Source organism: Alexandromys fortis, unplaced genomic scaffold (assembly GCF_014885135.2).
Source record: "Alexandromys fortis isolate MF-2015 unplaced genomic scaffold, M_Fortis_MF-2015_v1.1 scaffold_120, whole genome shotgun sequence".
In the NCBI taxonomy this organism is placed as follows: domain Eukaryota; kingdom Metazoa; phylum Chordata; class Mammalia; order Rodentia; family Cricetidae; genus Alexandromys; species Alexandromys fortis.
The window spans coordinates 4,943,674-4,971,275 of NW_026067999.1; the positions used below are offsets into that span (position 1 = coordinate 4,943,674).

General features: G+C 42.4%; 1 protein-coding gene and 1 long non-coding RNA gene across 9 annotated transcripts in view; one reads left to right on the plus strand and one right to left on the minus strand.

Annotated features, from left to right (window-relative positions):
- The window catches only part of LOC126512680 (uncharacterized), a 531,499-nt gene that overhangs the window by 31,357 nt on the left and 472,540 nt on the right, over positions 1 to 27,602 (plus strand). The window lies entirely within an intron of this gene.
- The window catches only part of Egfl6 (EGF like domain multiple 6), a 54,799-nt gene that overhangs the window by 20,008 nt on the left and 7,189 nt on the right, over positions 1 to 27,602 (minus strand). For 3 of the 4 annotated variants that reach the window (XM_050160552.1, XM_050160551.1, XM_050160550.1), the window contains exons 2-7: positions 16,165 to 16,277; positions 10,786 to 10,878; positions 6,844 to 6,963; positions 4,026 to 4,145; positions 3,147 to 3,281; positions 632 to 754 (exon numbers count right to left, since the gene is read on the minus strand). In XM_050160552.1, the coding sequence (XP_050016509.1) occupies positions 632 to 754; positions 3,147 to 3,281; positions 4,026 to 4,145; positions 6,844 to 6,963; positions 10,786 to 10,878; positions 16,165 to 16,277 (704 nt within the window). The remainder of the gene's footprint in view (positions 1 to 631; positions 755 to 3,146; positions 3,282 to 4,025; positions 4,146 to 6,843; positions 6,964 to 10,785; positions 10,879 to 16,164; positions 16,278 to 27,602) is intronic. The other variant, XM_050160553.1, reaches the window with a different exon arrangement.

Sequence of the window (27,602 nt, forward strand, 5' to 3'; positions counted from 1 at the left end):
AGTTGGATATCTTGACTTATACATTTATAGTTTAAACTCACTATCATTAAAGAGTTCATTGGTTGCCCTACACACACACACACACACACACACACACACGCTTTAGGATACAAAAAGAAATGATGTCTACCACATCCTAGTTTGTCTCTTTTGCTGTTCTGAAAAAAATCCTGACGAAAGTATGTTGTGACCAGAAAAATAAGATGTATTGCCTTTGTGTGTGTGTGTGTGTGTGTGTGTGTGTTTTCCTCCTAGGATTTATTTGTTTTTGCGACAGGGTCTCCTGTGTCCCAGTCTGGGCTCAAAATCATTATGTATTAGAGGATGACCTTGAATGTTTGAGCCTCCTGCCTCCACCTCTTGCAAGTGCTGGGATTACCGTGCCTCGTTTATTCAGTCCTGGGGGCAAGGCTTTATACAGGTTAGGCACTCTGCTAACTGAGCTACATCCCAGACCTGGATCTTTCAGTTCTGTGTCTATAACTTTGTGAGTCTCAGGAATACAGCCCAACTAAAAAAGACACAAGGGTGATTGACACACACACACACACACGGAGGGGGGATCTAGAATGAATGCTTTTTTTGGGGGGGGGCGGCAGATATGAAAGCGCCATGACCAAATGCTACTTACCAGAGCACTGAAGTCCATTGCCCCTATATCCCTGCTTGCATTTGCACTTGAAGGATCCTGGGGTATTGAGGCAATTGGCATGGAGGCTGCACACATGGGTATTCAGAGCACACTCATTTATATCTGAAAAGGGGAACATTCCAGTGAACAACTTTGTGATAAAAGGGCTTGCTGAAAGAGTAGCCTTTTCACTTGAGCAACTTCGAGACCAACCACTCAACACCTCAGCAAACCAAGTGCGGCCTGAGAGTGGAGAGGTGTTCAAAACCAGAGGCCCTTTGGCCCAGAGCCCTGGCTTTGCCTGGCGCCTGTCTGGTATGTAGGGAAGGTGCATGCAACTCACCTCCCCCGAGCAACTTCACGGCCTGCTTATTATTAATGCTATTGAAATCTGCTAAGATGTTTGGAGTTTCTCCTTAGCATCTTCATCTATGTAATCTGGAACTGAATAACACTATCGGAAAACGAATGCTAGATTTTGGATGGGTTTGCTTTTCATCCTTGTAATCGGAAAACTAAGTAATGATATCAGAAAATGAATTCTAATTTTGGATGGCCTTTAAACTCCTCACAAACAAAAAAGACGGGATCAGCCAGGAACCTCTGACATCATCTGAATTCACGGGCATGGGCATTTTGCTTAGAAGCTGCAAGGGGAAAGGGTCAGGCTGGTTTGAGCTCGCCTGTTGGATTCAGCGGTGGAAAATTGGCCAGATTCCACCCAGGTGGGAGCTGCAAGTGCTCTACTCTGCGCCCCATGTCCTGCCTATGCTTTTGTAGATGTAAGCCGACAAAACAGTGTATTGTTTTGAACTCAGTCATAAAAGGAGCGCTGATGCTCGTCTTAAGCACTTGTAGCACATCCGAGATTTGCTTTCTTGTGCAGCTACGTGGATTCCCAACTTGTTGTGTCGGGAAAGTCCTTGCAGTGTCAGGGAACTGGGGAATACTGTACCACTGTTATTTGATTGCACGACTGGCTGGGTCAACAGGAGAGGGTGAAGACAATTTGAGGGAATAACCACCGAGGCCTCCCAAAACGCTTCAAAAACCAGCAATGGGGTGTTGCCCCACCATGAAGGTACAAGACATGTCCCAAGAAGCCCTAAACACAGGATTTAAATCATTTTCTCCACTGGTTATCTTTCCATGTCATGTGGAAACCTTTGTCACCCATGTTATATGAATAGAGAACTAGAGGTAACCCGCATTTTTCTTCACTGTAGGACAATATATTAAGGGCAACTGCTGTGGGATATTTGTACACTGTGTGAAGATGTATTGCTGGGATTGGCGTAATAAAAAGCTGAACAGACAATACTAGGCAGGAAGTATAGATGGGACTTCCAGCCAGAGAGAGCTCTGGGAAGAAGAAAGGTGGAGTCGTCAGCCAGACACGGAGAGGAAGCAGGAAGTACAAGATTGAAGGGAGGTAATGCTATGTGGCAGAATGTAGATTGAGACAAATGGGTTAATTTAAGTTATAAGAGCTAGCTGAGACAAGCCTAAGCTAAGGGCCAAGTTTTCATAATTAATAAGTTTCCATGTTGTTATTTGGGAGCTGGTGGTCAACAAGAAAGCTCTACAGGCAATGGGTATGCAAGACCTCACAAGCTCTTGAGGCTTGGGATCCCTTCCCTAAGAGATAAAAATGTTTGACTTCATACAGATGAGACCAATAGTTGACTAAGAACAGTGTTAGCAGAGACTGAGTTTGACACTTGAGCTATGGAGAGGCCAAAAGAAGAGGAAAGGACACGTGCCTTTTCATAGAATTTTCCTATTAAAAAATGGATGCGTGCTTGTGCGTATGTGTACAGATGTGTGTGTGCAGATGTGTGTGTGCCTGATGAAGGCCTTGAGTGTCCTCCTCTATAATTATCCACTTTTCTTTTTGAGGCAGAGTCTTTCCCTAAGGCTTCTTTTTTTTTTTTTCTTAGATAGGCCGGAGCCAGCAGACCCCAGTGATCCTCTTGTCCCTGTTCCCTAGAACTGTGGTTCAGGTGTTTTCTGGGAGGGTTGGCTTATTATGTGGTTGCTGGGACCCAAACTCAGGTCCTTGTGTTTGTAGACCAAATACTTGTAACTACGGACCGAACTCTCCAGTCACCTTCATACATTTGTCTAAAGCCAATGGAAAACATTAGGAACAAACCCCCAAGGTCTTCTTAATCTTACAGCAAATATAAATATTTATTGCTCCCATTCTTGGATGTGTAATTGGAAACAGAAGCAAATATAAACTAATTGAAAACTTACAAAATTATAAAAAAAAGATCTCACAGGTAACATCTCAAGATATTTGCCTCCATAATAATTATATTCATTTGTTTAAGTCATTATGGACCTAGCTTCATAATTAATTTCACTGGGGTTACCTAAATGCTGCAAACTTAATATCAAGGTATTCTGTGTTGTCTACCTGGACAGTATAGTAGATTGAACGTACATAAAAAATAGCTGTAGAGAAAGCCTGTGGGGCTCAGAGGCAAGGGAAAAAAAGTCACTATCTTACCTACGCAATCATACCGGCGACTGACATATTTCAATTCAAAACCAATGTGACATTTGCAGTAGTAGCTTCCAAACGTGTTCACACATCTTCGATTGGAAGGGCAGACGGCTTTACTGGAAGCACATTCATCGATATCTAAGGTATAGGAGCAGAAGCTGTCAGTGACTGCAGGAAGAGTACTCCAACACATGTGCAGGTACTCACCTTAACCCCCAGCATGCAATGCTCAAGCACATGCAGCCTTCTGGCCTTGAAAACTGATTATCTAGTGAAAAGTGCCTAAGTCGCGGGCCATGGTGGCGCACGCCTTTAATCCCAGCACTCGGGAGGCAGAGGCAGGTGGATCTCTGTGAGTTCGAGATCAGCCTGGTCTACAAGAGCTAGTTCCAGGACAGGCTCCAAAGCCACAGAGAAACCCTGTCTCGAAAAAAAAAAGTGTCTATGTCACTTGTTCAGGAAGTATTTTAGGTTTTTACCAGGCACACGCAGAGCTCTTTAGTTCACAGGTTCACATCACTGTGCCCGTCTTTCCTTGGAGGTGTTTCCTGGCTATAATGTCATTATCTGTACCCCCCACCCCCACAACACGTGTATCCTAGATTGCTCTTAGACTGGCTATGTAGCCAAGAATGACCTTTAACTCCTGGACACAGCAGAACTTGGACTTCCCATTCTTGTGGCATGAGTTTCCCCTTATAATAAGCAAAAATATAATTGTTTATCTTAAGCTGGCCTGGTTATTTCCTGAATCAAGTTACGTTATACAGTATCTGTTCAGCACAAGCCTTGTAATGAATGAAAATGGAGTTCAGCGGAGGGAGAATGGAGGGGAATGAAGAGGAAATGGGAGAGGAATAGAGGCTATGCCTTCTGTTTTACCTAGGCACACTCTTCCATTTGGGCCCAGGCGGAGGCCAGAGGATGGACACACACATCGTGGCCCTTCCTCTGTTTCTTCGCAGCTGTACTGGCAGTTTGTCCTGGCACACGTCCTAGTGTCTGCAAAAGTAGACAGAGATTAACGAAGGAAGTCTCTCCCGATTCTGTGATGTGAATTGTAATATGTCTTAGGACAGGATTCATGGTCTGAGTCCCAAAAGGAAACCCACAAGGAATCTAGGCAAGCATGTTGTTGTGGTGGCCCCTGGGATGAATCTCACTCGTGGTTTGTTTCATGGAGCAACACATTGCACTCGACTATCTCTAGACAAAACCTATAGCTCTGAGTGCACCCCTATTTCTTAAATTGCAACATCATCTTATATTTCTCAGACTGGCCTTGAACTCACTTTAGCTTTAAAACTTTTTTTTTTAAAAAAATAATTCTTCATCAATTATTTGGGAATTTCACATCATGGACTCCGATCACACTTCCCAGTCCTGCCAGGTCCTCCCCCACATCCTTGTAATCCCCCTCCTCAAGAAAGAAGAAGAAAAAGAAACAAACCAAACCAAAAGAAACCAAGACTCTAATGAAGTTGATTGAGATAGGGTCACTGTTGCTTTTCTACTATGTACTCCAGGCTAGCTGGCCTGGAAACCTCCAGGGATCCTCACATCTTCCTGAAGGGTTGCTGGAATTATAGACCCTTGTGCTTTGTGTTTTGTTTTTTACTAGGGTTCTGGGGATTTGAACTCGGGTCCTCATGCTGGCAGGTCAAGTGCTTTTACCTCCTGAGCCATCTCCCAGCTCCCTCAAAATTTCTTATATTCTCTGACCATTGACCACAACCATGAGTTTGGTAAATATACTCCATCCACCCAGCTCCAGAAAACACTAGTCATCCAGAGGGATCAAAGACAGTGAAATGGGCCAGGAGGAATAAAACCAGCACCCAGGAAAGAGGCCAAGGACATGGTTTAAGCTCTAAATGGAGAAGCAAAGATAATCTTTAGAGGGAAAGAAAGAGTGTAGGGATGGAGACCGAAGGTGGGAAGCAAACACCTACTGATGGTTATAGTACTCATTTCTTTTCTTCTCTTTTTAGTTATCTTCTTTGAAATGTAATCAATAAAATTAACATTACTCTCTTTCCATTTGGGGAAAGATATCTCTTTTGGCATTGCCTAAGTTCTTCTGGAAGGTTTCAGATCCATTAGCATCGATCTTTAAAATAAAAGTTCAAAGCGATGGCTGTAAAAGCCTAGATAATGGGTCCTCTTTGGGGAGGCATAAGAGAAAAGTTCTGGCCAAGTTCTAGTTGGTGGTAGTCACAAAGGTGCTGTACAAGAATTCATTAAGCTATCAGATTGTTTTGTGTGGGTGTCTGTTTATGAGAATAAGGATATTTGAAAAAGACACCGTGAATGTTTGTGTTATCTCTTAGGCTTGTTTACTACGGGAGGATCTGAGTAAATGGTGAGAAGGGGCCAGGACAGAGAGGAGCCAGGGGCACTAGGCAAGACTAGATGAGATGACCTTGGCAAGCCTGGGGTGGACTGGAAGCCTACTTGACTGCAACCCTAGGAAGCTGGCTGAAGGCAGCAGGTTTATGTTTGCTGGGGGTCACAGGGCAGAAGAAAAGGAGAGGGCAAGAGGGGAGGGAAGGCAGGCAGGGAAGGTGGGTTTGCTTTTCAGCTGCAATGTGAAACTTAAAAAGCCTCTTCTCTCAAGAAGTGAATGGATAGAGACTCCCACCCTCCCATGGAACCCGGGTTTCTATCACAGAAAAGCTTTTCTTCTCAGGAATGTGGGTCAGAATGCACTTCCAACGAGACACTCTAATCTCAGGGAGTAGGGGCGTGAGAAAGGTAGCTAGCTGGTGGGAAGGATTGATGGCCTGGGATGATGCGGACATTTATCACCTCCCTTTGCTCACTACACCTAGTTTCAGGGTGAAATCCAACTCGTCTCAACACACACAGCTATGTAATTGATTTCCCCCACCCCCTTGAGTCTGTATCTTTCATTTATAAAATGAGTATCTAGAAGAAACAAGTCCACAGAGAGAGAGGAGGCAGATTTGTAGCTGCTAAGGGCAATGGGGGTGGCTGCTAATGGTGATGTTCAAGACCATTATTTTTTGGAGGCAGAATTTCATGTATGCCCACGTTGACTTCAAACTTGACTTGTAACTCAGTTTGACTCTGAACTAATTTCCCGCCTCCACCTGAATGTTGTGATCACAGGCATGCACCTGCATGCCATGTTTGTGTGGGGCTCGGGATCAAACCCAGGGATTTTTACACGCCAGGCAGGCCTCTACCAACTGTGCCATATCCTCAACCGTAGACATATTGTTTTTGAGAAATGTTTCACTATGGAGTCCTGTCTGGCCTGGAACTCACTGGGTAGATGAGACTGGCCTCAAACTCACAGAGATCTGCTTGCCCCTCCCTCTCGGATGCTGGGATTAAAAGTGTGCACCACTACACCAGGATAACCCTAAATATGTTTTTTTTAAACAAATAAATCTTTTTTTAATATTTATTTATTCATTATGGATACAATATTCTGTCTGTGTGTGTCTGCAGGCCAGAAGAGGGAACCAGACCTCATTACAGATGGTTGTGAGCCACCATGTGGTTGCTGGGAATTGAACTCAGGACCTTTGGAAGAGCAGACAATGCTCTTAACCACTGAGCCATCTCTCCAGCCCCCTAAATATGTTTTTTAAAAGGTGCCCAAGTAAGTCCTTTCCCACACACCGACTACCAAAAGGCAAGCCTTTCTCGTTGAGTGGCTGCTGAAACTTACGTGCACATGTGGCGTCGGGTAGAAGCATGTGGCCACTGAGGCAAAAGCATTTGTAGCTGCCGTGCGTGTTCACGCACCTGTGCTGGCATGGCCGGGGTTTGACTGCACACTCATTCACATCTGCAGGGCCAGTCAGAAAAGGAAGAAGAGTTAACAAGAGTCAGAAAACATTCATGTGCGAGAGACTGGATGCCAATTTTCAGAAGGACACAGGCTCCCTGCTTCTGTCCTTTCAAACTGTCAAATGTCTTTCCACCTGGAAAGATTGGTGGGGATGTGGAGCAAATAGGGCAATCGTTCCCCATTGGAGGGAATGGAAAGTATTACAGGTACTTTGGAAAACTTCAAATTAGAAAGACACCTACCTATGAGCTAGCAGTTGCAGTCCTAGGCATGTTCCTAGTAGAAATGCCTGCTGTCCTTTCACACCAAGAAAACACACTAGCATATGTATAGTTCATCCTAGCCTATGTATGGTTGGAGTGATTCAAATACACCTCAACAGGATAGATATATGATGAGTATGTCGTACAGCAGTTAAATAGAAGAAACTACAACTATAGGCAACAAAAGAAGATTTTCACAAGCAGAAATTGAGTAGAATAAGCTGAGTATCACCATTCTACTGTGATAGAGGAAGTAAAGTCAAGATATGCTTTTATCTATCTATCTATCTATCTATCTGTCTGTCTGTCTGTCTGTCTGTCTATCTATCTATCTATCTATCTATCTCTGTCTGTCTGTCTGTCTGTCTATCTATCTATCCATCCATCCATCCATCCATCCATGCATCATCCATCTATCCTACCTGTTTCTGTCTGTCTGTCTGTCTGTCTATCTGCCTATCTGTCATCACCTGATAGCCCAGGCTGGCCTTGAACTTGAGGCAGCCCTCATGCTTCATCCCCTCCAGTGCTAAGGATCACAGGCACAAGCCACCCACCACCATCCATGGCTATGCTTTTCTTGTTGATGAAAGAAATACTTAGATGTGTCAGAGGCAGGAACTGTTGAGTTTCTGTTTTTTTTTTTAATCTGGGTTTCAATTAGAAAGGTATTGTGGCAATTTATCACATATTTTTTTATTAAAACATTTAGTGTGTGTGTGTGTGTGTGTGTGTGTGTGTGTGTGTGATATGTATGTGAGAGTGTGGGCACATGGTTGCCATGGAGGTCAGAGGAAAACTATCAAGTGTCAGTTTTCTCTTTCTGATGTAGGTCCCAGGAATCAAACTCAGGCTATCAGGCTTGTACAGCAAGTGCTTTTTACCCGCTGAACCGTCTCACTGGCCCAAGTTATACATTTCTAATACACGTACACTTCTATATGATGCTACTTAAAGAGTTAGAAACATCAATTTTGAATATTTCTGTTTGTACGACTTCCTAAACAGCGCATGACAGGCAGCATTGCTGTGATTTTGGTTGACTCCAGACTTACACCCAGCGTCGTAGCTCATATCATTCTAGAGAAACCCTGACAGGCAGTTGGTAGTGAGGTTGCAGCATATTTAATTGCATGTGAAGGTGCACATGGGGTGATTACAAAGTTACATGTACATGATCTCAATTGTAGATGAATCAACAACCAAACAGAAACGTGTAGGGAACAGAAGCCCGGGGTGAACGCTCTCAATGCTAGCCATGCTTGTGGCTAATCAGTTTGTTCAAAAATGTCTTTTTCCTGTGCTTCTTAGTATATTTCGTTAAAAAATTAAAGACTAACAATAACTAACATTAAAAAAAAGAATAAATAACATTTTTTTTTTAAAAATAAGAACATGATAAAGGAGGTGGGCTGGGGTGTAGCTCAGAAGCATGCTCACCACAAAACCCTGAGTTCAATACCTAGTGCCACAAAATCCAGGCACAGTGGTGCCTGTAATCTCAGCACTCAGGAGGTGGATATGGGGGTGGGGTGGTGGGGGAAGATCAGGAGTTCAGGGTCATCCTGGGATACTTGAGACCCTGTCTCAAAGAGGGAAAAAAAAAGGTACAGGAGAAAAAACTGTTGGAAGACATTGTGATGAAAGGATCTGTGTTGCTTATGTAAAAGGTATATGAGAGTGGACCTTATAAGTGATCTAACAGCTCTCTCTATAAGACAGAACTTTTGTTCTAGACTTTTCTTGTTTGTTTGAGACAGGGTCTCAGATAGCCCAGCCTGTTCTTGAGCACATAACGGAGACTGGCCTCAAACTCCTGAGCTTCCTGCCTCTACCTCCCATGTGCTAGGATTGTAGTAATGTGCCCATACCTGGCCAATGTTCTAGATTGTAAATAAATCCTTAATTAGCATCAGATAAATAGATTAAGACAAATATCATAAATTAACTTTTGAGATATATCTGTTGCTGGGCTGTAGGTAAAGTGCTTGCCTAGCATGTACAAAGTCTTGAATTTCATCGCCAGCATTGTATACACTGGGCATGGTAACCCATACATATACTCCAAACACCTGGGAGGCGGTAGCAGTAGGATCATGAGTTCAAGATTCATCTTAGGCTATATAGCAAGCAAATCTGTTCAAAGCAAAACAGATCAATGTGGTCTGTTTGCATACCTTTAATTCCAGCACCCAGGAGGCAGAAGCAGGCAGATCTCTGTGAGTTCAAGGTCATCCTGCTTTACAAAGTGACATTTAGGATGGCTAGAGGTACATAGTAAGATACTTTCTCAAAAACAAAATCAAACCCTCTCAGGAATGTATATGCTGGGATAAAAATATGCACACAATTCCCAATTCCATTTTTAGATACGTATCTCACAAAAGCAATCACTCCAGACTGAATGGCCGCGAGTGGATAGGAGTAAAACGTTTGATGCATTGTTTGGAGACAATGTAAATGGTGATGGTAAGAAAGCATTTGCTTCCCAAATGCCAAATATCTTCACCCTAAGAACTGGGATAATGACGTTAAGAAGTTTGAGCACTGTGTATACTGGCAGGTAAGGATGCTCAGGAGAAATACTGATGCATGGAGGGTCCTGGAAAAAGCCTCTGAAGATGTAGAGCAAACTGTTAACTTTGGTTCTAATAAGGGTTTGGGGTGGAGCCTCTCTCTGCCCCACCCCCCTCAAATGGGTCTCATAGATGCCAGTCTGGTCTAGAAATTGATGTGTAGCTGACCTCGAACTTTTCCGAGCATCCTGATTCCACCTCTCAAGTGCTAGGGTTACAGATGTGCATCACTATGCCTGGTCTTTATGCAGTGCTGGGGATTAAACCCAGGTCCTTGTACATGCTGGGCAGATACTCTACCAACTAAGTTACATCACTGGCCCATCCTTTTTTATCTTTATAGTCTTATGCATTGTTGTTTTTAATAAAGAATGTATATTATTTAGATAATCTTAAAAATAATAGTTATTTTAAACAAGGCCCTTTGATGTAGGATTTTGTCTTTTATTACCATTGATTAATAAAGAAGCTGCTTTGGCCAGTGGCTTAGCAAAGTAAAGCCAGACAGGAAATCCAAACAGAGATATATAGAGAGAGTAGGCAGAGTCAGACTGCCGAAGTAGAGGAGAAAGACACCAGCCAACCACTGAGGAAACAAGACATGGGGAAAATGAGGTAATGCCACAGCCCCATGGTGATATACAGATTAATAGAAATGGGTTAATTTAAGACATAAGAGTGAGCTAGGAATACTTGAGCCATTGGCCAAGCAATGTTGCAATTAATATAATTTTGTGTGATTAATTAGGTCTGGGTGACAGGGAAATGAAAGGGCAGACTCTGATTATAGCCTTTTATTGCATATTTTGAAAAAAATTGGAAGTTTCACACTTAATTAAGGAGCGATTAGCTGAAAACTCCCGTCCTTAAACCCTGTTATGTTCAAGATTTGACTACCACCCTCTAAAAATTCTATACCATCTTTCCTCCCTGAACCCATTGTAATGGAATTTGTCCCAGGATCCTGGTGTCATACTGACCTTGACTGCAGGTCTTCCCGGTGTACCCTGGAAAGCATCTACATTTATTCAGTCCCACACACTCACCAAATTTGCATCTGGGCTCACACACAGCTGTAAAAGGAAAAGAGATCCTGAAAATTGTCGACACGGTGATAATACGCATAGGCAGGTTGCCTCCTACATGGTAGAGAACTCCTTGGGAATGGACTGAGAACCTGTCTCCTCTCTACTCTGCTTTGACCTTTCTGACACTGGGCAGGGATTTCCTTTTGAACAAAACAAGCCCTCACACCCACTCTGCAGCATATGTAAAGATATTGTACTCCTTTACTTAGTATGGCCATGTCTCCAGTGCTATAAAGCCCCTACCCCCAGACCATACAGCCAACCATTTCTGAATGTCAACCCAAAATAATAATAAAGAAAGAAGAGTATTTGAGAGAAAGACACATCAGAGTAACATGGGCAAGTTCTAAGATCCCTCCATTTCTTGTCATTGTCTCTTCCCATTTCTTAAGTATTTCTCTATTTTTCTTTCTTTGTGTGTGTATGTGTCTATGTTCACATATGTGTGGATGTGAGTATACATATATGTACTTTAATGTGAAAGCTAGACGACAACCTTTTGTGTCTTTAGTTGGTATTTGTTTCAAAAACTATTCATTTATTTGTATCTGGGTGCCAAGGAATGCATGTACTATGATATACGCAGGGGAGCGGTCAGAGAACAACTCGCAGAAGTTGGTACGTTTCCTCTACTATGTGGGTCCTGGGGACCAGACTCAGTTTTCAGACCTTGTGGCAAGCACCTTTACCCATTGAGTCATCTTGCTGCCACCCAAAACTTGTTTCTTGAGACTGAGCCTCTCAATGGCCTTCAGGACCACATACTAAGTTAGACTGGCTGTCCAGGGAGTCTCAGGGATCCAGTTGAGTCTGCCTCTACAGTGCCAGGATTGCAAACATGCACAACTCCACCTGGATTGATTGATTGATTTATTAACATAGGCTTTGCGGATTGAACTTAGCTGCTCATGTCTTTGTGACAAGCACTTTACTGTCTGAGCTATGGGCCCCAGCACTACTTAGTTTTCTTTGGGATGACCAAGACAGTTTTAGTGTCGTCTGTTATCATTAAATCTGAATAGCTCTCTCTGATGGGCACTCAGAGCATAGTGAGGATGGCAGTTATAGAAGCCTAACCCAGGCAGGATTTGTTTTCCTGTTGTGAACTTTTGTATTCCGATACACGGCATAAAGTAGGCATTCGGTAAGTCTTTCTCCAGTGAACAAAATGGTAGGCTAAAACGAGAGAGCCAGAATGTTGTAGCTGAGTTGGGAGTAAGGAAAAAATGATCAAAGATGCTGGCAAGTTTGAATCAGGCTCATGGGAAGGAGATGAGCAAAATGAGCGTGAGAACTTCTGTCTATTGCTGTGTTCTCAGTGTCTTTGGGCAATCACTTAAAATTCATTTTTCTCCTGAAGCATTTTATATCATTTGTGACTATGCTACATATGGGAAAATAGATGCGTCACATGCAAATATATGCCCCACATATATGTATCCTATATATAAAAATATGCAACTATACTGCAGTCCTAAGGGTAGAACCTGGAGTCTTGTGGATGTTAGTCAAATGGTCTACCACTGAGCTACAGTCCTAGCCCTTGTTTTGTTTTGGTTTTGAGACAGGGTCTCCCTTTGTAGCCTTGAACTCACGATCCTTTTACTTCTCCTTCTTTAGTCCTGGGATTAGAGATATGTGCCCAGAACACATATTTTTTTCAATAGTGAATAAAGCAATAGACATAGAAATTATAGCAGGGAAACATTTTGGTCTTGAACAAGTCCTAACTAAGAAGATAAAGAGAGGGAAAAAAGCTCTCCCAGCAAAAATTTTCCACTTCTAGAGACTAAGGAGATGGAATTTAATTTTCAGTGTCTCCTTTGTTATAAACATGGATTTGGCGATGTAGCTTTAGGTTCAGGTGTTAGAAAAAATAAATCTTCAATTGTTTTTTAAGTCCCAAAGACATGTGATTGCTCCCTGGAAGCTCATTTTCGATGTGATCCAGACAGGAAAGCCCAGAATGAATGCCAGAGAGCACACAGGAGAAATGGTGAGCAATAGCTTTAAGGTCGGAGCTTCAGAAAGATGTTTTCAATTTACAGTCGCTTTGGATCTGTGACCAGAACAGCCAATCCACCAAAGGGAAATGCAGTTTGTGTCTAAACAGCCAGAGGCTGAGGCACACTTTGCACAAAGTCAAACTCTTCTACTCAGTTCTCCTTCCCCCACTCCTCCATCTGCAGTTTTTCATCTGGAATGTGTCCTTGGCCAGCACTTCATTCCAGGTCACTAGAGTGACATATATTTTCAGGTTCATGATGCAGACTTGATCAGACTCCACCACTGACAGAAGATTTAGACAGGGGCAGAGGCCAAAGGCTGGGGTGGGTGGGCTCCAGTGTGCATGGGTGCAGGTAATTGAGAGAAACAAAGAGTCAACAGTAAAAGGAAGAGAAGGGGTGTGTGGACTGGGAACTCCCAGCCAGGGTCTGGTATTGCTAGTTGGGGCAGGTTGTTGTTGTTGTTGTTGGTGGTGGTGGTGGTGGTGGTGGTGTGTGTGTGTGTATGTGTGTGTGTGTGTGTGTGTGTGTGTGTGTGTGTGTTTTGCTGTATAGGCTGAAGTCTGACTTAGGGATAAGGAACCTAGGAAGAGGGGAATAATTATCCCTGTTATTTCATGCTTTTAGGAACTTATGACCTTAACAACAAGAAGGGAAGTGCTGGGGAGGGGATGGAGCTCTGTTAGTAGAATGCTTGCCTAGAACACAGAAAGCCTTGAATTTGATCCCTTGCACTCTACAAACTGGGTATGGTGGTGTGTGGTTGTAATCCTAGCACTCAAGCAGAAGGATCAGGAGTTCAAGATCATCTTCAACTATGGAAAGAGTTTGAGGCCAGCCTGGGTTACATGAAACTCTGGAAACCATCTTCAGCTTGCCATATCCGCATACTGAACATTTTTCTTCAACTCCCCCACCGGGTCTTAGCCTTTTGCTTCACATTCCTCCGTGCTTGTGATATAGAAGATTGTGATTGGCTGGGATACTGTGGCCAGACTACTCTGATCCAGTTGAAGAACATCCCTCGCACAAAGCCAGGTTTCACTCTCCTTTCCTCGCCAGGGGTATGCTGGGTCTGACCGAGTTTTATGGCAATAAGTGTTGAGGTTCGTGAGAGTGTAAAGAATTACAAGTCACATGTCTCAGGTGACTTTTACCTCTTTCCACATGACTGCCTTCAAAGAAGAATGTTTTCTGCCGTTTCTGGGTAAAGAACAAATCTATGTTTAATACTCCTATCACCTGGTGCTTTGAAGGACACGAACTATTGCACTTTTTTTTTTCCTGTGTGACTCGACTCTGCACCTTCTGGGGGATATTACCCTCTCCACATTCCAGGGGAGGAACCAGAGCCTTAATTAACTTCACCACCTTCTTCAAGTTCACCCACATCAGTCTAGTGTATGATATCTTTGATCATAACACATTAAATCAGGCTGAGGACTGAAGCGTGCTAAGCAAGCATTCTAGCAGCTGAGCTACATCTGTCTGCCCTTTTAATTGACACAGGGCCCAATGCTTTAACTTCCTCTAACTGGATGGACAATGATGGTTTTCATTCTTCCCTTCGCATCTCAGCACTCTGGCTATTCCATTATGAAGAAGCCCTGATGGCTGAAAGTTTTGAATAACAGGGAATGTGTGGAAACAGTCCCCATGTCTTCTGTTGTTTCATAGATTTCAGATATTATCAAGTTCTGTCCTCCTCTAGAGTCAGTCTATATAGTTCAAAATCTTGTATGCCTTCTTTGACAATTTTAAACATGTGTACAATGTATTTTGATCATAGCAAGCTCCCATTACACCTCCTCTTGTCTTCTTCCCACTCCCACTGAACCCCTTCTTCTCCCCAAGAGGTCTTCCTTCTACTGCCATGTCTTTTGCCTTTTTAGACCCTGTGGTGATTTGAACAAGGGTGGCCCCCACAGGGTCACATATTTGAATGTTTGCTCCTTAGGGAGTGGCACTACTCGAGAAAGACTAGGAGGTGTGGCCTTGCTGGGATAGGTGTGGCCTTGTCGGAGCAGGTGTGTCACTAGGGGTGAACTGTGACGTTTCTAAAGTCCAAGCCCGGCCCAGTGTCTCTCTTCTTGCTGCTTTTGAATCCAGATGTAGAACTCTTAGCTCCTTTAACACCATGACTGCTTGCATGCCCTCATGTTCCACCATGATAAGGAACTAAACCTCTGAAACTGTAAGCCATCCCCAGTTCAATGCTTTCTTTTATAAGCATTGTCTTGGCCATGGTGTCATTTGCAGAAATAGAACAGTGATTAAGACTGACCTACTGAGTTAATTAGGGTGTTTTCATAGACATGGGTACTTATGGGAATATTAACTGGGGCACAGGAAGCTTACCAGTGCTCACTCTCCTGAAAAATAATGACTTCTATCACCCCAGCAGCTATTAATCTAGCTATTTGGGACCAGTTAGAATAGAGGGGGTTGGATCAGAGACAGGCCTATGAGGTGATAATGTGGTTACTTCTAAAATAGCTAGCATTTTAATGCACTTATGGAACATTCAGACAAGTTACTACCCCATTTAACAGACAATATACTCATGATCAGACATTTGAGATCAGAATTCTACCGTAAGGTAATGAAGTCTATCCCAGATAATGTAACCAACTGCCTTGGAGAAACGCAGGTTTGATGGTTCTCTATCACAAATATGGGCCACTTCAGAAATCCACATAAAAATCAACACAAGGCAGAAATCTGTGTTGATCTCAGCTCTCAGAAATCCTCTGGAAATTATTATAGGTCTCTCACATAAGCTTCTAACACAGAATCTGAAAAATCATGCCTTAGTCTGTAATCTGCACAAAATAATACGAAAAAATAACACATTTGCAATCATGACTGTGCCTGCATTTCTTGTCTTTAGAAACTGCTCTTAAGGAATTTTAAAATGGGAGTGGCATATTACTTGGCTATTAGACTAAGACTAAGACTAATTAATTAAAATGTGTATTTCACTAGAATTCAGTTGGAAAAACTATAATTAGAAGGAGTTAATTGGTCTGGTTTTGACCATCTCAGTTTCTACAGATTAAATCAAACCAAAGCCAAACCAAACCCCCGTTACACTTACTCAGAGAGTAGCAGAAATAATGATGGACAGGAGTGTCCTAAAATAACTCCCATCTAGCATGATAATGTCAACCATTCTAGGATGGGACCTTGGTAATCCTTTGTTATTAGTGTCACAGATTGAAAACTGACCCAATCACAGGGTGGTCTGAATTTTCACAAAAATTACCTTCACATACTCCCTTGCTGTTTCTTTTCCAGCCATAGCAGCAGGCCATCTTAGTTCCATAGCGACAGACCCCAGGCTGGCGTGCCAGTGCTGGTAACCCATAATCCCTTGGACTGTGGATAAAGAAGCACATGTTAGTATCGATTGAACAGAGATAGCCACAGAGACTCTTCCTTGCTGCAGGAGCAGCAGGAAAGACGTAAGGTATCTGTGTGATTTCCACAGACCTGAGGGAAGTGCTAGATTCTGCAGGGGACAAAGAATCTGAATTTGGGAGTTGGCAGTCTGTCTTCCATCCCTTGCCAGCTTCCCTCTAGTTTTTGGCCATTTCCTTTTTGCCTACGGTTAAAGAAATTGGTTACAGAATCTATAAAGGTAGAGTGCATGAAAGTGACCAAAATTGGACATTTTTGAAACTGGTAGAATGCCACTTCTTCAATCTGCTTTGATTGGGCACAGTGGCTTCGCAGTTCTGATTTGTGTCAGTGACTCACTGGCTAAGTGGCTTTGGCTCAGACAACAGCGCTGCACTTTTACTTCTTGGGCCACCTGGGAGTCATTGAATGGTCTGGAATCGCCATACACTACGGACTGTGGGAGACCATTCTGCTAAGTCATCTCAGGTTACAGAGGAGGGAACTCCAACAGCATACAGTGGAGGCATGTCCCCAAGCAGAGCCAGGTGCTGCGGATTTAAACTTAACTGTGCTTCATTACGGCCTCTTGGAAACACAATTTGCTAAACTCTTAACTATTGAGCAAGAACCAGCAAATATTTTCTCAAAGGGATTTGAGGAAAATATTTCAGGCTTTGCAGGCTGTAGGTTTCTGTCTATGTCCAAAAGCAGCCATAGGCAATAGCAAACAGATGGGTTTGATTGTTCCAATATACTTTATTTCTGGGTTTAGGAAGCTGGCTACGTCAGTCAAGTGTCTCCTGTAGTCAAGACTGGCCCTGAACTTGCTGCGTAACCAATGTTGACCTTGACTTTTTTTTAAATTTATTTATTTCTTTATTAATTAATTAAAGATTTCTGTCTCTTCCCCACTGCTGCCTCACCTTTCCCTCCTTGGATTGCTCTTTGGGCTGACCTTGAACTTTTGATCTTCCTGCTTTGTCCTTCCTACTACTGAGGTTACCTGTGTGCAACACCATTTCTGGTTTTGGTTTCTGTGTTGCTGAGGATTCAACTCTGGGCTTCCTGAGGGTTGAGGGAATTATATCCACATCCCTAGACATAGTATCCTTCTATCCCATCATCAGCCATTTGGAAATGTTAAAACTGGTTTTGGCTCATATGTTGTATAAAAAGGGGGTCACCTTGGTTTGTGGGTCATAGCTTGCTGACCCCTGATCTGAAAAGTGAGTTCCTGCCTCCCAAGAAGGGCCCTACGTGACACTCCCAGGTAAGACATTCCTTGCCTGTTTACCTGCTTGATGTCTTGGGCTTGGGCAGGACTGATACCAGGCTAGAAGAAAAGTCATACAATTTATGGAGGGCTACATTTGATATTCCTCATGCGTATGAAATACAAGTGTCAAACCATTTCTTGAGCTCTTTAACAGATAAGCAATGCACATTTTACCAGGTACAGGATTGAATACATGCTAGTTTGGAGTATCTTAGTCCAAGCTAGGCAGTTAAACGAGCTTGCCTGTTTCTCTCATGATTTGCTTTTCCTACAAACTTTATCAGAGATAAAAAGGTAGAGTTTGGAACATCCCATTCACCAAGAGCACAAAATGCGAGAGAAAATAAAGTTTTGCAAGACAACTTTTCTTCCATTTAAAAAGTTTTTCTTTTATGTGCTTTGGTGTTTTGCCTGCATGTATTTCTGTGTGAGGTGGCTGACTGTCCTGGAACTGGAGTTGTACACAGTTGTGAGCTTCCACGCGGGTGCTGGGAATTGAACCTAGGTCCTCTGGAAGAGCAGCCAATCCTCTTAAATGCAGAATCATCTTTCCAGATCCCCACCTTTTTATTTTTAATAGGAATGCATAATTCAGCTACTTAGAGAAAGTTTCTCTGCACCTTTATAAGACTGATACTGAAGGCTGGATGATTTTTGTGTGTGTGTGAGGTGGCTATTTTGGGCATTCTAAGATATTTAGTAGCATCCACAGTTGCTGTCTATAGTTGTCAATAGCACATATCCCCAAAGTTGTGACAATCAAAAAAACATCTCCAGCTTAAATGAGTGTGGTGGTGTACACCTGTAATACTAGCAATCCTATTACACCCATAATAGTCTGTAATGAGAGACAGGAGAATCATAGACCAGAAAGAGATACACAGCAAGTTCCAAACTGGCTAGCGTCATAGAGCAAGATGCTGTCTTAAAAACAAAAGTGACTTTTGCCAAAAAAAATCCCCCACAAGGCAAAAGTGTCTTTTATTAAGTACCATTACTTTAAAGTGAAGCGTTTGTTGAGCTTTTTCTGTGCTTCAAGTTCTTACTTGGCCACATGGATGGAACAGAGGACAAGAAAGAGCCAGCCTTTGATTTTTAGTTCACAACCTATGGCAAACAGATGCACTAGAGTATAGAGCAGCCTGGTAGCTACCATGCAAATGCTTTGAGAAAGGGCTGTTGCCAGTGCTCAGTACTGCACACATGTCTAGTTAAGTGGAGTGAACACTAGGCTAGTGCTCCATCGCTGCATCCCCAGACCTGAGAAAGACCTTTGACTGAGAAATATTGTAACTATATGTCATAACCAAGTCCATATCTTCTTAACGATTCTACGAGGGGTAGGTACCTTGCTCTTGACCCACAACTTAACTAATAATGGGCAAGGAAGACACTGTAGAACACCGAACACAAACGGTTACTGAACATAAAAAGCTGTTACTCCATACATGATGTTATGAAAAAGTTTTGATTTTAGCATTTAAAAAATTGAGATATGACTCATAAAATACAAAATAGACATGTTAATGTACATGTTTCCAGTCAGTGAGTTTGGTATTCTCATTATATTGTGCACATACCACCTAGTAACTAATTCTAAGACATTTTCCTCACCCCAAAAGGAAGTTATTTCTTTTTTCCTTTTTAAATTGATTTTATTGAGCTATATATTTTACTCCACTTCCCTCTTCCTCCCCCTCCCCTTCTGCCCTCTCCTATGATCCCCATACTCCCAATTTACTCAGGAGATCTTGTCTTTTCCTACTTCCCATGTATATTAGATCTATGTTTGCCTCTCTTAGGGTCCTCTTTGTTGTCTAGGTTTTCTGGGATTGTGATTTGTAGGCTGGTTTACCTTTGCTTTATGTCTAAAAGCCACTTATGAGTGAGTACATATGATGTTTGTCTTTCTGGGTCTGGGTTACCTCACTCAATATGCTGTTTTCTAGATCCATCCATTTGCCCACAAATTTCAAGATTTCATTATTTTTTTCACGGTGTAATACTCCATTGCATAAATGAACCATATTTTCTTTATCCATTCTTCAGGTGAGGGACATTTAGGTTGTTTCCAGGTTCTGGCTATGACAAATGATGCTGCTATGAACATAGTTGAGCACATGCCCTTGTGGTATGATTAAGCATCCTTCTGATTTATACTCAAAAGTGCTGTTGCTGGATCTTGAGGAAGGTTGTTTACTAATTACTAATTCTGAGAAATGGCCATACTGACATCCAAAGGGTTGCACCAGCTTGCACTCCCAATTGTAATTCTGATAGGTCTACCTTTATATGTTACTTGGCCTTTTTTTTTTTTTTTTTGCAGCTCTGAATATTTTTTCTTTACTCTGTATATTTAGTGTTTTGATTATGATGTGGCAAGAGGACTTCTTTTTGGATCCAGTCTATTTGGTGTTCTGTAAGATTCTTGTATCTTCACAGGCATATCCTTCTTTAGGTAGGGAAAGTTTTCTTCTTTGATTTTGTTAAATAAATTTTCTGTGCCTTTGAGTTGAACTTCTTCTCCTTCTTCTATACCTATTATTTGACCTTTTCATTGTGTCCCATATTTCCTGAATATTTTGGGTTAAGCTTTTGTTAGATTTAATGTTTTCTTTAACTGATGAGTCTATTTCCTCTATTGTATCTTCAGCACTTGAGATTCTCTCTTCCATCTCTTGTATTCTGCTGTTCATGCTTTGTCTGTGGTTCCTTATGATTTTTCATGATTGCTGTTTCTTTAATTCCTTCGGCTTATGGGCTTTTTTTTATTGTTTCTATTTCAGTTTTCAAGTTCTGAATAGTTTCTTGTTTTTGTTTGATTTCTTTTTCTTGGTTTTCTTTAAGTCAATTCCTGATATCTTTCAATTTTCTGTTTGTCTTTTCCTCAATTTTTAAAGGGATTTTCTCATTTCATCTTTAACAATTTAAAACATTCTTTTGAAGTTATTTTTTTAGATCATTTTCTTCTGATTCATCTATATTTGGTTGTTCAGGTCTTGCTTTTGTAGGGTCTTTAGGTTTTACTGGTGTTGTGTTGCTCTCTGTGGTGTAGCATGTGATCTTACCTTTTCATTCATCTTTTCCTCTAATAGTTGTGGTTGTGGCTGTCTGAAATTCTGTTGAATAATCTTCTAGGTACCAGTGAATCCAAAGCTCAGATGGTTGTTCTTCATGGTACAGTTAGTGTCACAGTTCTAGTTAAAGTTGGTTACTAGGTAGGTGTTCATGGAGATAGCTCTGTGCTCCTGTGCTTTGCTGTGCTCCCTTGGAGTTTGCTGTCTCAGGCCTACTTTGGCCTTGGTTGCCAGCTTTGCCCTGTTCTGTAAATCCTCATTTGGATCCCCTCCTGTATAAGTCCCTGGCTTGGAGTTGGACCTGTTCTGGTGGAGATGGCTGACTCAGGATCTGGTTGTATGCTCAATCCTGATCTGCCAGTGTCCCAGAACTGGGTTGGCTTCTGGAAAATGTGGCCTAGGTTACTGGTTTTGGCCTGTATTCCCTCCTGCAGAAGTCCCTGGGTTGGAGTTGGACCTGGAAATGTTTCTGGCTCCAGTTTACTGCCTTGGAGGTCGTAGGCTTGGGTGCACCCAGACCCGCAGAGGACCTGCTCATTCCCTCAGAGGTCCCAGAGTTAAGCTTGGACCCACAGAGGTTCCAGGTTCCTGCCTATTCTCTTTGATGTCCCAGACCAGTGCCTGGACCCACTGATATCCTGGCTCAGGCCTATTTCCTCTGAGGACCCAGAGTCATGCCTGTCCCACTAGCTCTTATAACTTAATTTAACTTGTTTCTTTTCATCTGTGTTCTACCCCAGGGCTTTTTACCTTTCTTTCATCCTGTATGTCTTATTTTCTTGCTTCTTCCATGTTTGGCTGGCTGGTGACTGACTGACTGACTGGGCCCAGGTGTCTCCCTTTTGCTTCTTCATTCTCTCTTCTCTCCCCTCTCATCACCTAAATTCTTCCTCCTACTTATTCTGCCTGTCCGTCAGCTCCATCTATCCCTCTGCTGCCTAGTTATTGGCCATTCAGCTTTTTATTAGACCAATCAGGTGCCTTAAGCAGGCAAAGCAACACATCTTTACATTGTTAAACAAATGTAGCATAAACAAATATAACAATGGGAGGGGAGGGGAGAGAAATGTATAGCTCAATTAAAACAATAAAAAACAAATATAACACATTTTTTTTACCTCACAACAGGAGGTTGAGGCAGGAGGATCAGAAATTTAGTGAATTCAAGGTCAATCTGAGTGTTCTAGCTAGTATTATGATGTCAACTTGGTACAAGCTAGAGTCTTCTGAGAGGAGGGAATCTAAATCAAGAAAAGGCCTCCATAACTGTAAAACATTCTCTTATTAGTGATTGATGGAGAAAGACCCAACCCGTGGTGGGTAGTGTCACCTCGAGCTACCCTGGGTTCTCTAAGAAAGCAGGCTGAGCAAGCCAGGAGGAAGCAAGCCAGTAAGAATCATTCCACCATGGCCTCTTCATCAGCTCCTGCTTCCAGGATCCTGCCCTGTTTAAGTTCTGATCCTGACTTTTTTCAATGATGAAAAGTGATCTGAAGGTGTAAGCCAAATAAACCCTTTCCTTCTCAACTTTATGGTCATGGTATTTCATCACACCAAATGCAGCCCTAACGAAGACACTGGGATAAATGAGACATTTTCTAATACCAAACCCCCAAACCAACTAACCAAACCAAACAAAAAAGGAGAGTCTGAGAAGATGGTGCAGTTGGTAAAGTACATGCCGTGCAACCCTGAGGACCTGAGTTAGGATCCCAGCACCTTTATTAAAAATGTCAGGAGTTGTGGTGCATACCAGTAACCCCAGAACTGGCAGGCAGAGATAGGTGGATCTCTGAAGCTATCTGACTCAGGTAGTCTGGCTGATTTGGTGAACTCCCAAGTTCAGTGAGAGACCTGGTCTCAAAACATAATATGGAGAACAATAGCTACTTAGGGACTTATGCAACAGGAATTGTACTAAACACTGAGACTATCAAAGGTTATAAAAGACCAAAGAACTTAGAGCCTAGTGGTTACAATATCTAGGTACAATAATTGTATTCTAGTATATGAACTGTACCAAAGGGTAGAGTTCTCAGGAGCTAGGGGAATATATAGGAAGTATTTGGTAAGTATGGGTGAGTGATGGGTTTTCTAGCGGAAATGAAGGAAACAATATGAAGTCTGTTGACTGGCAGAACTTAGCCTGGCGAAGTGGGAAGGAGACTGGGGGAAGGAAAATGTTTCAGGAAGAGAGAATGGCTGATGCGAAGGATGCAGCTACTAAGATCATGTGGACTGGTGGCTGACAAATTTGAGCCTAGACAAAAGCATGTCTTTAGCATCAGGGAGGATGAAGGGAAAGCTAGGAGGCATGGTGATGGAGAAGGGGTAAAGAGATAAGCAGGAACCAGAAAGAAAATGTTCACAGGAAACATTTTGTTGATTGTGAAAGCACCAGAGAGTTCTAGAAAGGTTTTAAAAAGTGAAAAACAGTAATGATTTTGCAGTAGAAGTGTGGGTATTTCAATGAGCTCCAGTCATTTTTGCAATGGTTATATATGAAATAAAACAAAAGAAGATAGAAATTTGTTTAAATATGTTCTATGTTAAACACCTAATTAGAAACCAGTACAGCATCTCCAGTATGGGTGGTCAAGCCTATCTTCTATGTACAAGTCAAAGTCAATTAGTCTAGATTGGAAATAATACCATGCAGAAATACCATGTGGGGTTAATGAGTAGAAGAATTACCAGAAGATGCCATTTATATGGTGTTTGCACATTTACGGAGCTCCTCAGAAAAAAATGCTTTCTAAAGCTTTATTGCTTTCACATGCCTGACCAGGCACAATGGGGAACCCAAGAAATCTGAGGTATATTAATTTGTCCCCTATTATCATTTTGATGATTAAGTGCCACTCAAAGAATGCTCCAAAGTGCTAATGGCTAACACTGGGGCCATCAAAATCTTGTGAAAAAAAAATCAGGATTCCTTCCCTACTACAAAAGATATATCTTCCATCACAAGTGCTGCTTAGCAGTTTAGCTCTGTAGGAAGATCAGAACCTTAGACCCAGGCACAATGACCCAGGCTCTGGAAGCCTTAGCAGGACAAGCATGAGTTTGAAACGAACCTGGGCTATATAGTGAGTTCCAGAATAGCCTTGACTAGGCAGGGAGACACTGTTTCAAAACCAGTAAAAAACATTAGAGCTGGAGAGATGGCTCAGTGTTTAAGAGCACTTGCTGCTCTTGCAGAGGACCCAGATTCAGTTCCCAGCATCCATATGGTGGATTATACTAACTCTAATTCCAGCCCTAGATGATCTGATGCCTTCTTCTGACCACTGGAGGGACCAGGTACTTAGGTGGCATACATACATACATACATTCAGACATAAGATTCATACAAAAAATAAAATAAAATCTTTTAAAAAGTCCAGTCTTACTTTCACTTATTTAAAAATGCAGATGAGGGACTGCGGACATGGCTCAGTAGATAAAATGTTTGAGGTTCAGAGATTTGGATCCCGAGAGCTTAAGAAGAAAGACAGGCAGGTATGATGGCTGCTTGGAAACCTAGCCCTTGAGATCTAGAGAGGGTATTCCCAGGGCAAGCTTGCTAGCCAGACTATTCAGACTTGGCAAGTCCTGGATTCATCAAGAAACCCTGCCTCAATAATTGCACCCAAACTCATGCTCAGCCATGTGCCCCCACATTGCAACCATGCATACACACACACACCACATACATACAAATGCAAAATGCAAATGACAGTTTCTTAAGAATTAACTCGTGATTGATAATTGCATAATAGATCCTGATACTCAGACAGTAACACAAATCAAAGCATAATAATTTGGCCAGTGGCTGTTCCATGAGTAATAACAATATGTCCTCTGCACATGTCCTGATACCCTGAACGAGTACTCTAGGAGAAAGCACCCGAGGACATAAAATATACCAGAGGGACATGAGCCAATAAACTAGCAACATGCCTTGTAATTAGGGCGAGGTCTATGCATTCACCAAGTTTGGAGATACACTTCAAAGGGCCAGCCACAACTTCCATTTTACTGGTTTAATCATCAGATTCTACATCTAGCCATGAAAATGGAAAAAAAAATCACTTAAAGAGTGAAAAGTGTTCATAGGTAGAATTGCTAATAATTAACTTGCTGATTTATAAATTGTCATAGGAAATTGATTTATTGCACCAAGAATCCAGTTCTGTGTTTTGTGTTGCAAGTTTCGAAAATGTACATGTGCATCTATTTAAAATTACAGAAAGAAAGAAAATTGTTCAACTATTTATATTTAAGTGGAAACAATATGGTTTGGGGGAAGGAAGGAATCCAGGAAAAGCAGGCATGACATGCATGATGATAGCACAGTATATGGCTTGGAAACACGAAATTCAGAGTGCTCAGAAAAACAGCTTGTTTTACTTCTCCCTGGTGTCGAATGGCATTCCAAGGTAATATTAGCAAATAACCTGAATTATTTTCCCAGCATCCTCTCCTCCTTGCTCACTCTAACTTATCCATCACTAATTCAATTAATTCTCCTACTTGAACACTGAATACCTAGTGTATTGCAGGTAATGAAATCACCCCCCCCCCCCCCCCCCCGGGCTTATCTGTGCAGGTACCTGTTGAAGTCAAAGTTTGGCATTGAGATGTCTTCCTCACTTGCTCTTCTTCCTTATTTTTTTTGAGAGTGGGTCTCTCACTGAACCTAGTCTTCCCCGTTTTGGCTAAACTGCCTAGCTAGGATCTATCTCTCTTCCCTACCCTGCACTGGGGTTATAGGTGTGTGCCATTCTGCTATACTTTTTGTATGTGGTTGTCAGGAATCTGAACTCAGGCCAACATGGGATCTGAGCTCAGGCCCTCATGCTTGTACAGGAAGCATTTTACCCAGCCTGGATGGGCATGCGACCCCCCTCATCCTCTGTCCCTTCATCCCTCTCCTTTTCCCTCTCTTTACCTTTCCATTTCTCTCTCTTCCTAAACAATGGTTATCAGATATAAGACCCAGAGGACCCAGAGAATCCAGCCTTGAGGCAGGGGAACGTCAACATGGGTGATCAAGTCTTAGTGGAGAGCAGGCTGGAAGCGCAGAGAGTTTGAGCTAAATGCTGACTTTCCCAGAATTCCTTTAATGCATTATACACATTGCTGTCTACATTGATCGCATTAATCAGAACATCACTGTCTCCGCAGCTGGAGTCAATTTAGAAACGTTCCAAGGATTGTGTAAGGAGTGTAGTATTTCTGCAAAAATAGAAGGTGCCAGGATCTTTATGCTTGCTGCTGATCAGTTTCCAGAAAACATCACAAAACTCTCCAAGTCAAATTGAGAAGTTATATTTCTTTTGCTGTCGTCTACATATATTTAAATGTTCTATAAATCAAAGTTTTTCTAAATACGGATAACTAGGGCAAACAATGGGGTGTTTCTTTTTTAAGATTTATTTTATTTTTAATGATGTATATTTGTGTGTGTACGTGCAGAGGCCGGAAGAGGCTGTTGGATCCCCTGCAGCTGGAGTTACAGGCCGTTTTGAACTATACAATGTGGTGTTAGGATCCAAAGTAGGGTCCTCTGTAAGAGTAGTACATGTTCTTAACTGCTGGGCATCTCTTCAACCCATGAGAGTATTTTTTGCTACTGATTTAAAAAAAAATCTTTCACCTAGTATGACAAGGTCATTCGTTGTATATAATTGGGTAAATTAACTTTTGAGTTGTCATCCATCTCTGTGTTTGAACTCACATGTGACACATGTGTGCACAAATCTCTGTGTGTGCATGTGGAGGCTAGAGGACAATCTTAGGTGTCATTCTTCAGGAGCTGTCTACCTTATTTGTTTGAGACAGGGCAGCCCACTAGCATGTAGTTTTCCAGTTACTAGCTGGCTGGCTGGTGAGGTCTAGGAGACCACATGTCTCTGCCTTCCCTGCACTGGGATTACAAGCATGTACCAGTAAACCCAGCTTTTAAACTGTGGGTTCTGGAGGTGAACAGGTCTTCATGCCTTCAGCAAGGCAAGTATTCTAACCACTCAGCCCTCTCCCTAGCCCTGAGTTCTCACCCATCCTTAAGAGACAGTAAAAGTTCAGGTTGCCCCACGCCATACCACTCTCTAGATACATACAGGCTTAAGATCAAGAGCTCACCATGCTAGTCCTGGGGATCAAACTCAGGTTGTCAGGCTTGGTACCAAGTACCCTTACCCACTGAGCCATCTCATTGGCCCTGAAGTCGCACTTTGATGTCAAGCGCACAAAGTTGGGATCAAAAGGAATAGAACAGTCACCTAGGGAGAGTATATATTAGGAAATCCAGAACTTTGCATCTCCCAGAATGGAGCCTGGTAAAGAAGGCTGAGGAGTACCCAGCATAGGGGAAAACAAATCAGAATGTGTGGGGAGGGGGTTATCAATTGTATCCACAGTCTTTGATATTCCTTCTTGCAAAAGGTGAGGCTTGCTCACCATGCTGTGATGGCTGCGTTCTAATGAACAGTGAACTGTGGGAATGATGGAGGGTAACTTCCCTGATGAGGACACCAAAGGCACTGTGACTTCTACCTTGTTTCTTGGCTGCATCGGAAACTTTGGGGTGGGGGTGGGGCGGGTCAGCTTACACACTAAGGACAGTCATGCCACTACTGGAGGAGTGCCCACATGGAAAGGATATGAGGCTTCCAGTCAACCACCATGAAAGTGTGCCATCTTGGAAGCAGATCCTCTAGACAATGTCAAGCTTGCAGATGACAGCGGCACTGGCCAAAGCTTGCTTCCAAACTTGTGACAAACCTACCTGCCTTTCCGCTGCGAACCTAAAATTGCTCTCAATAAAAATAAAGTCCATAAAAAACAGCCCCAATCCCCAGGGCAGCTAAGCTGCTTGGATTTCTCCATCTACAAAAACTGTCTGAGACAAAAATATTGTTTTGGTAAGCTTTGAAGCACTCTGTAGTCCAGTAACAGAGAGCA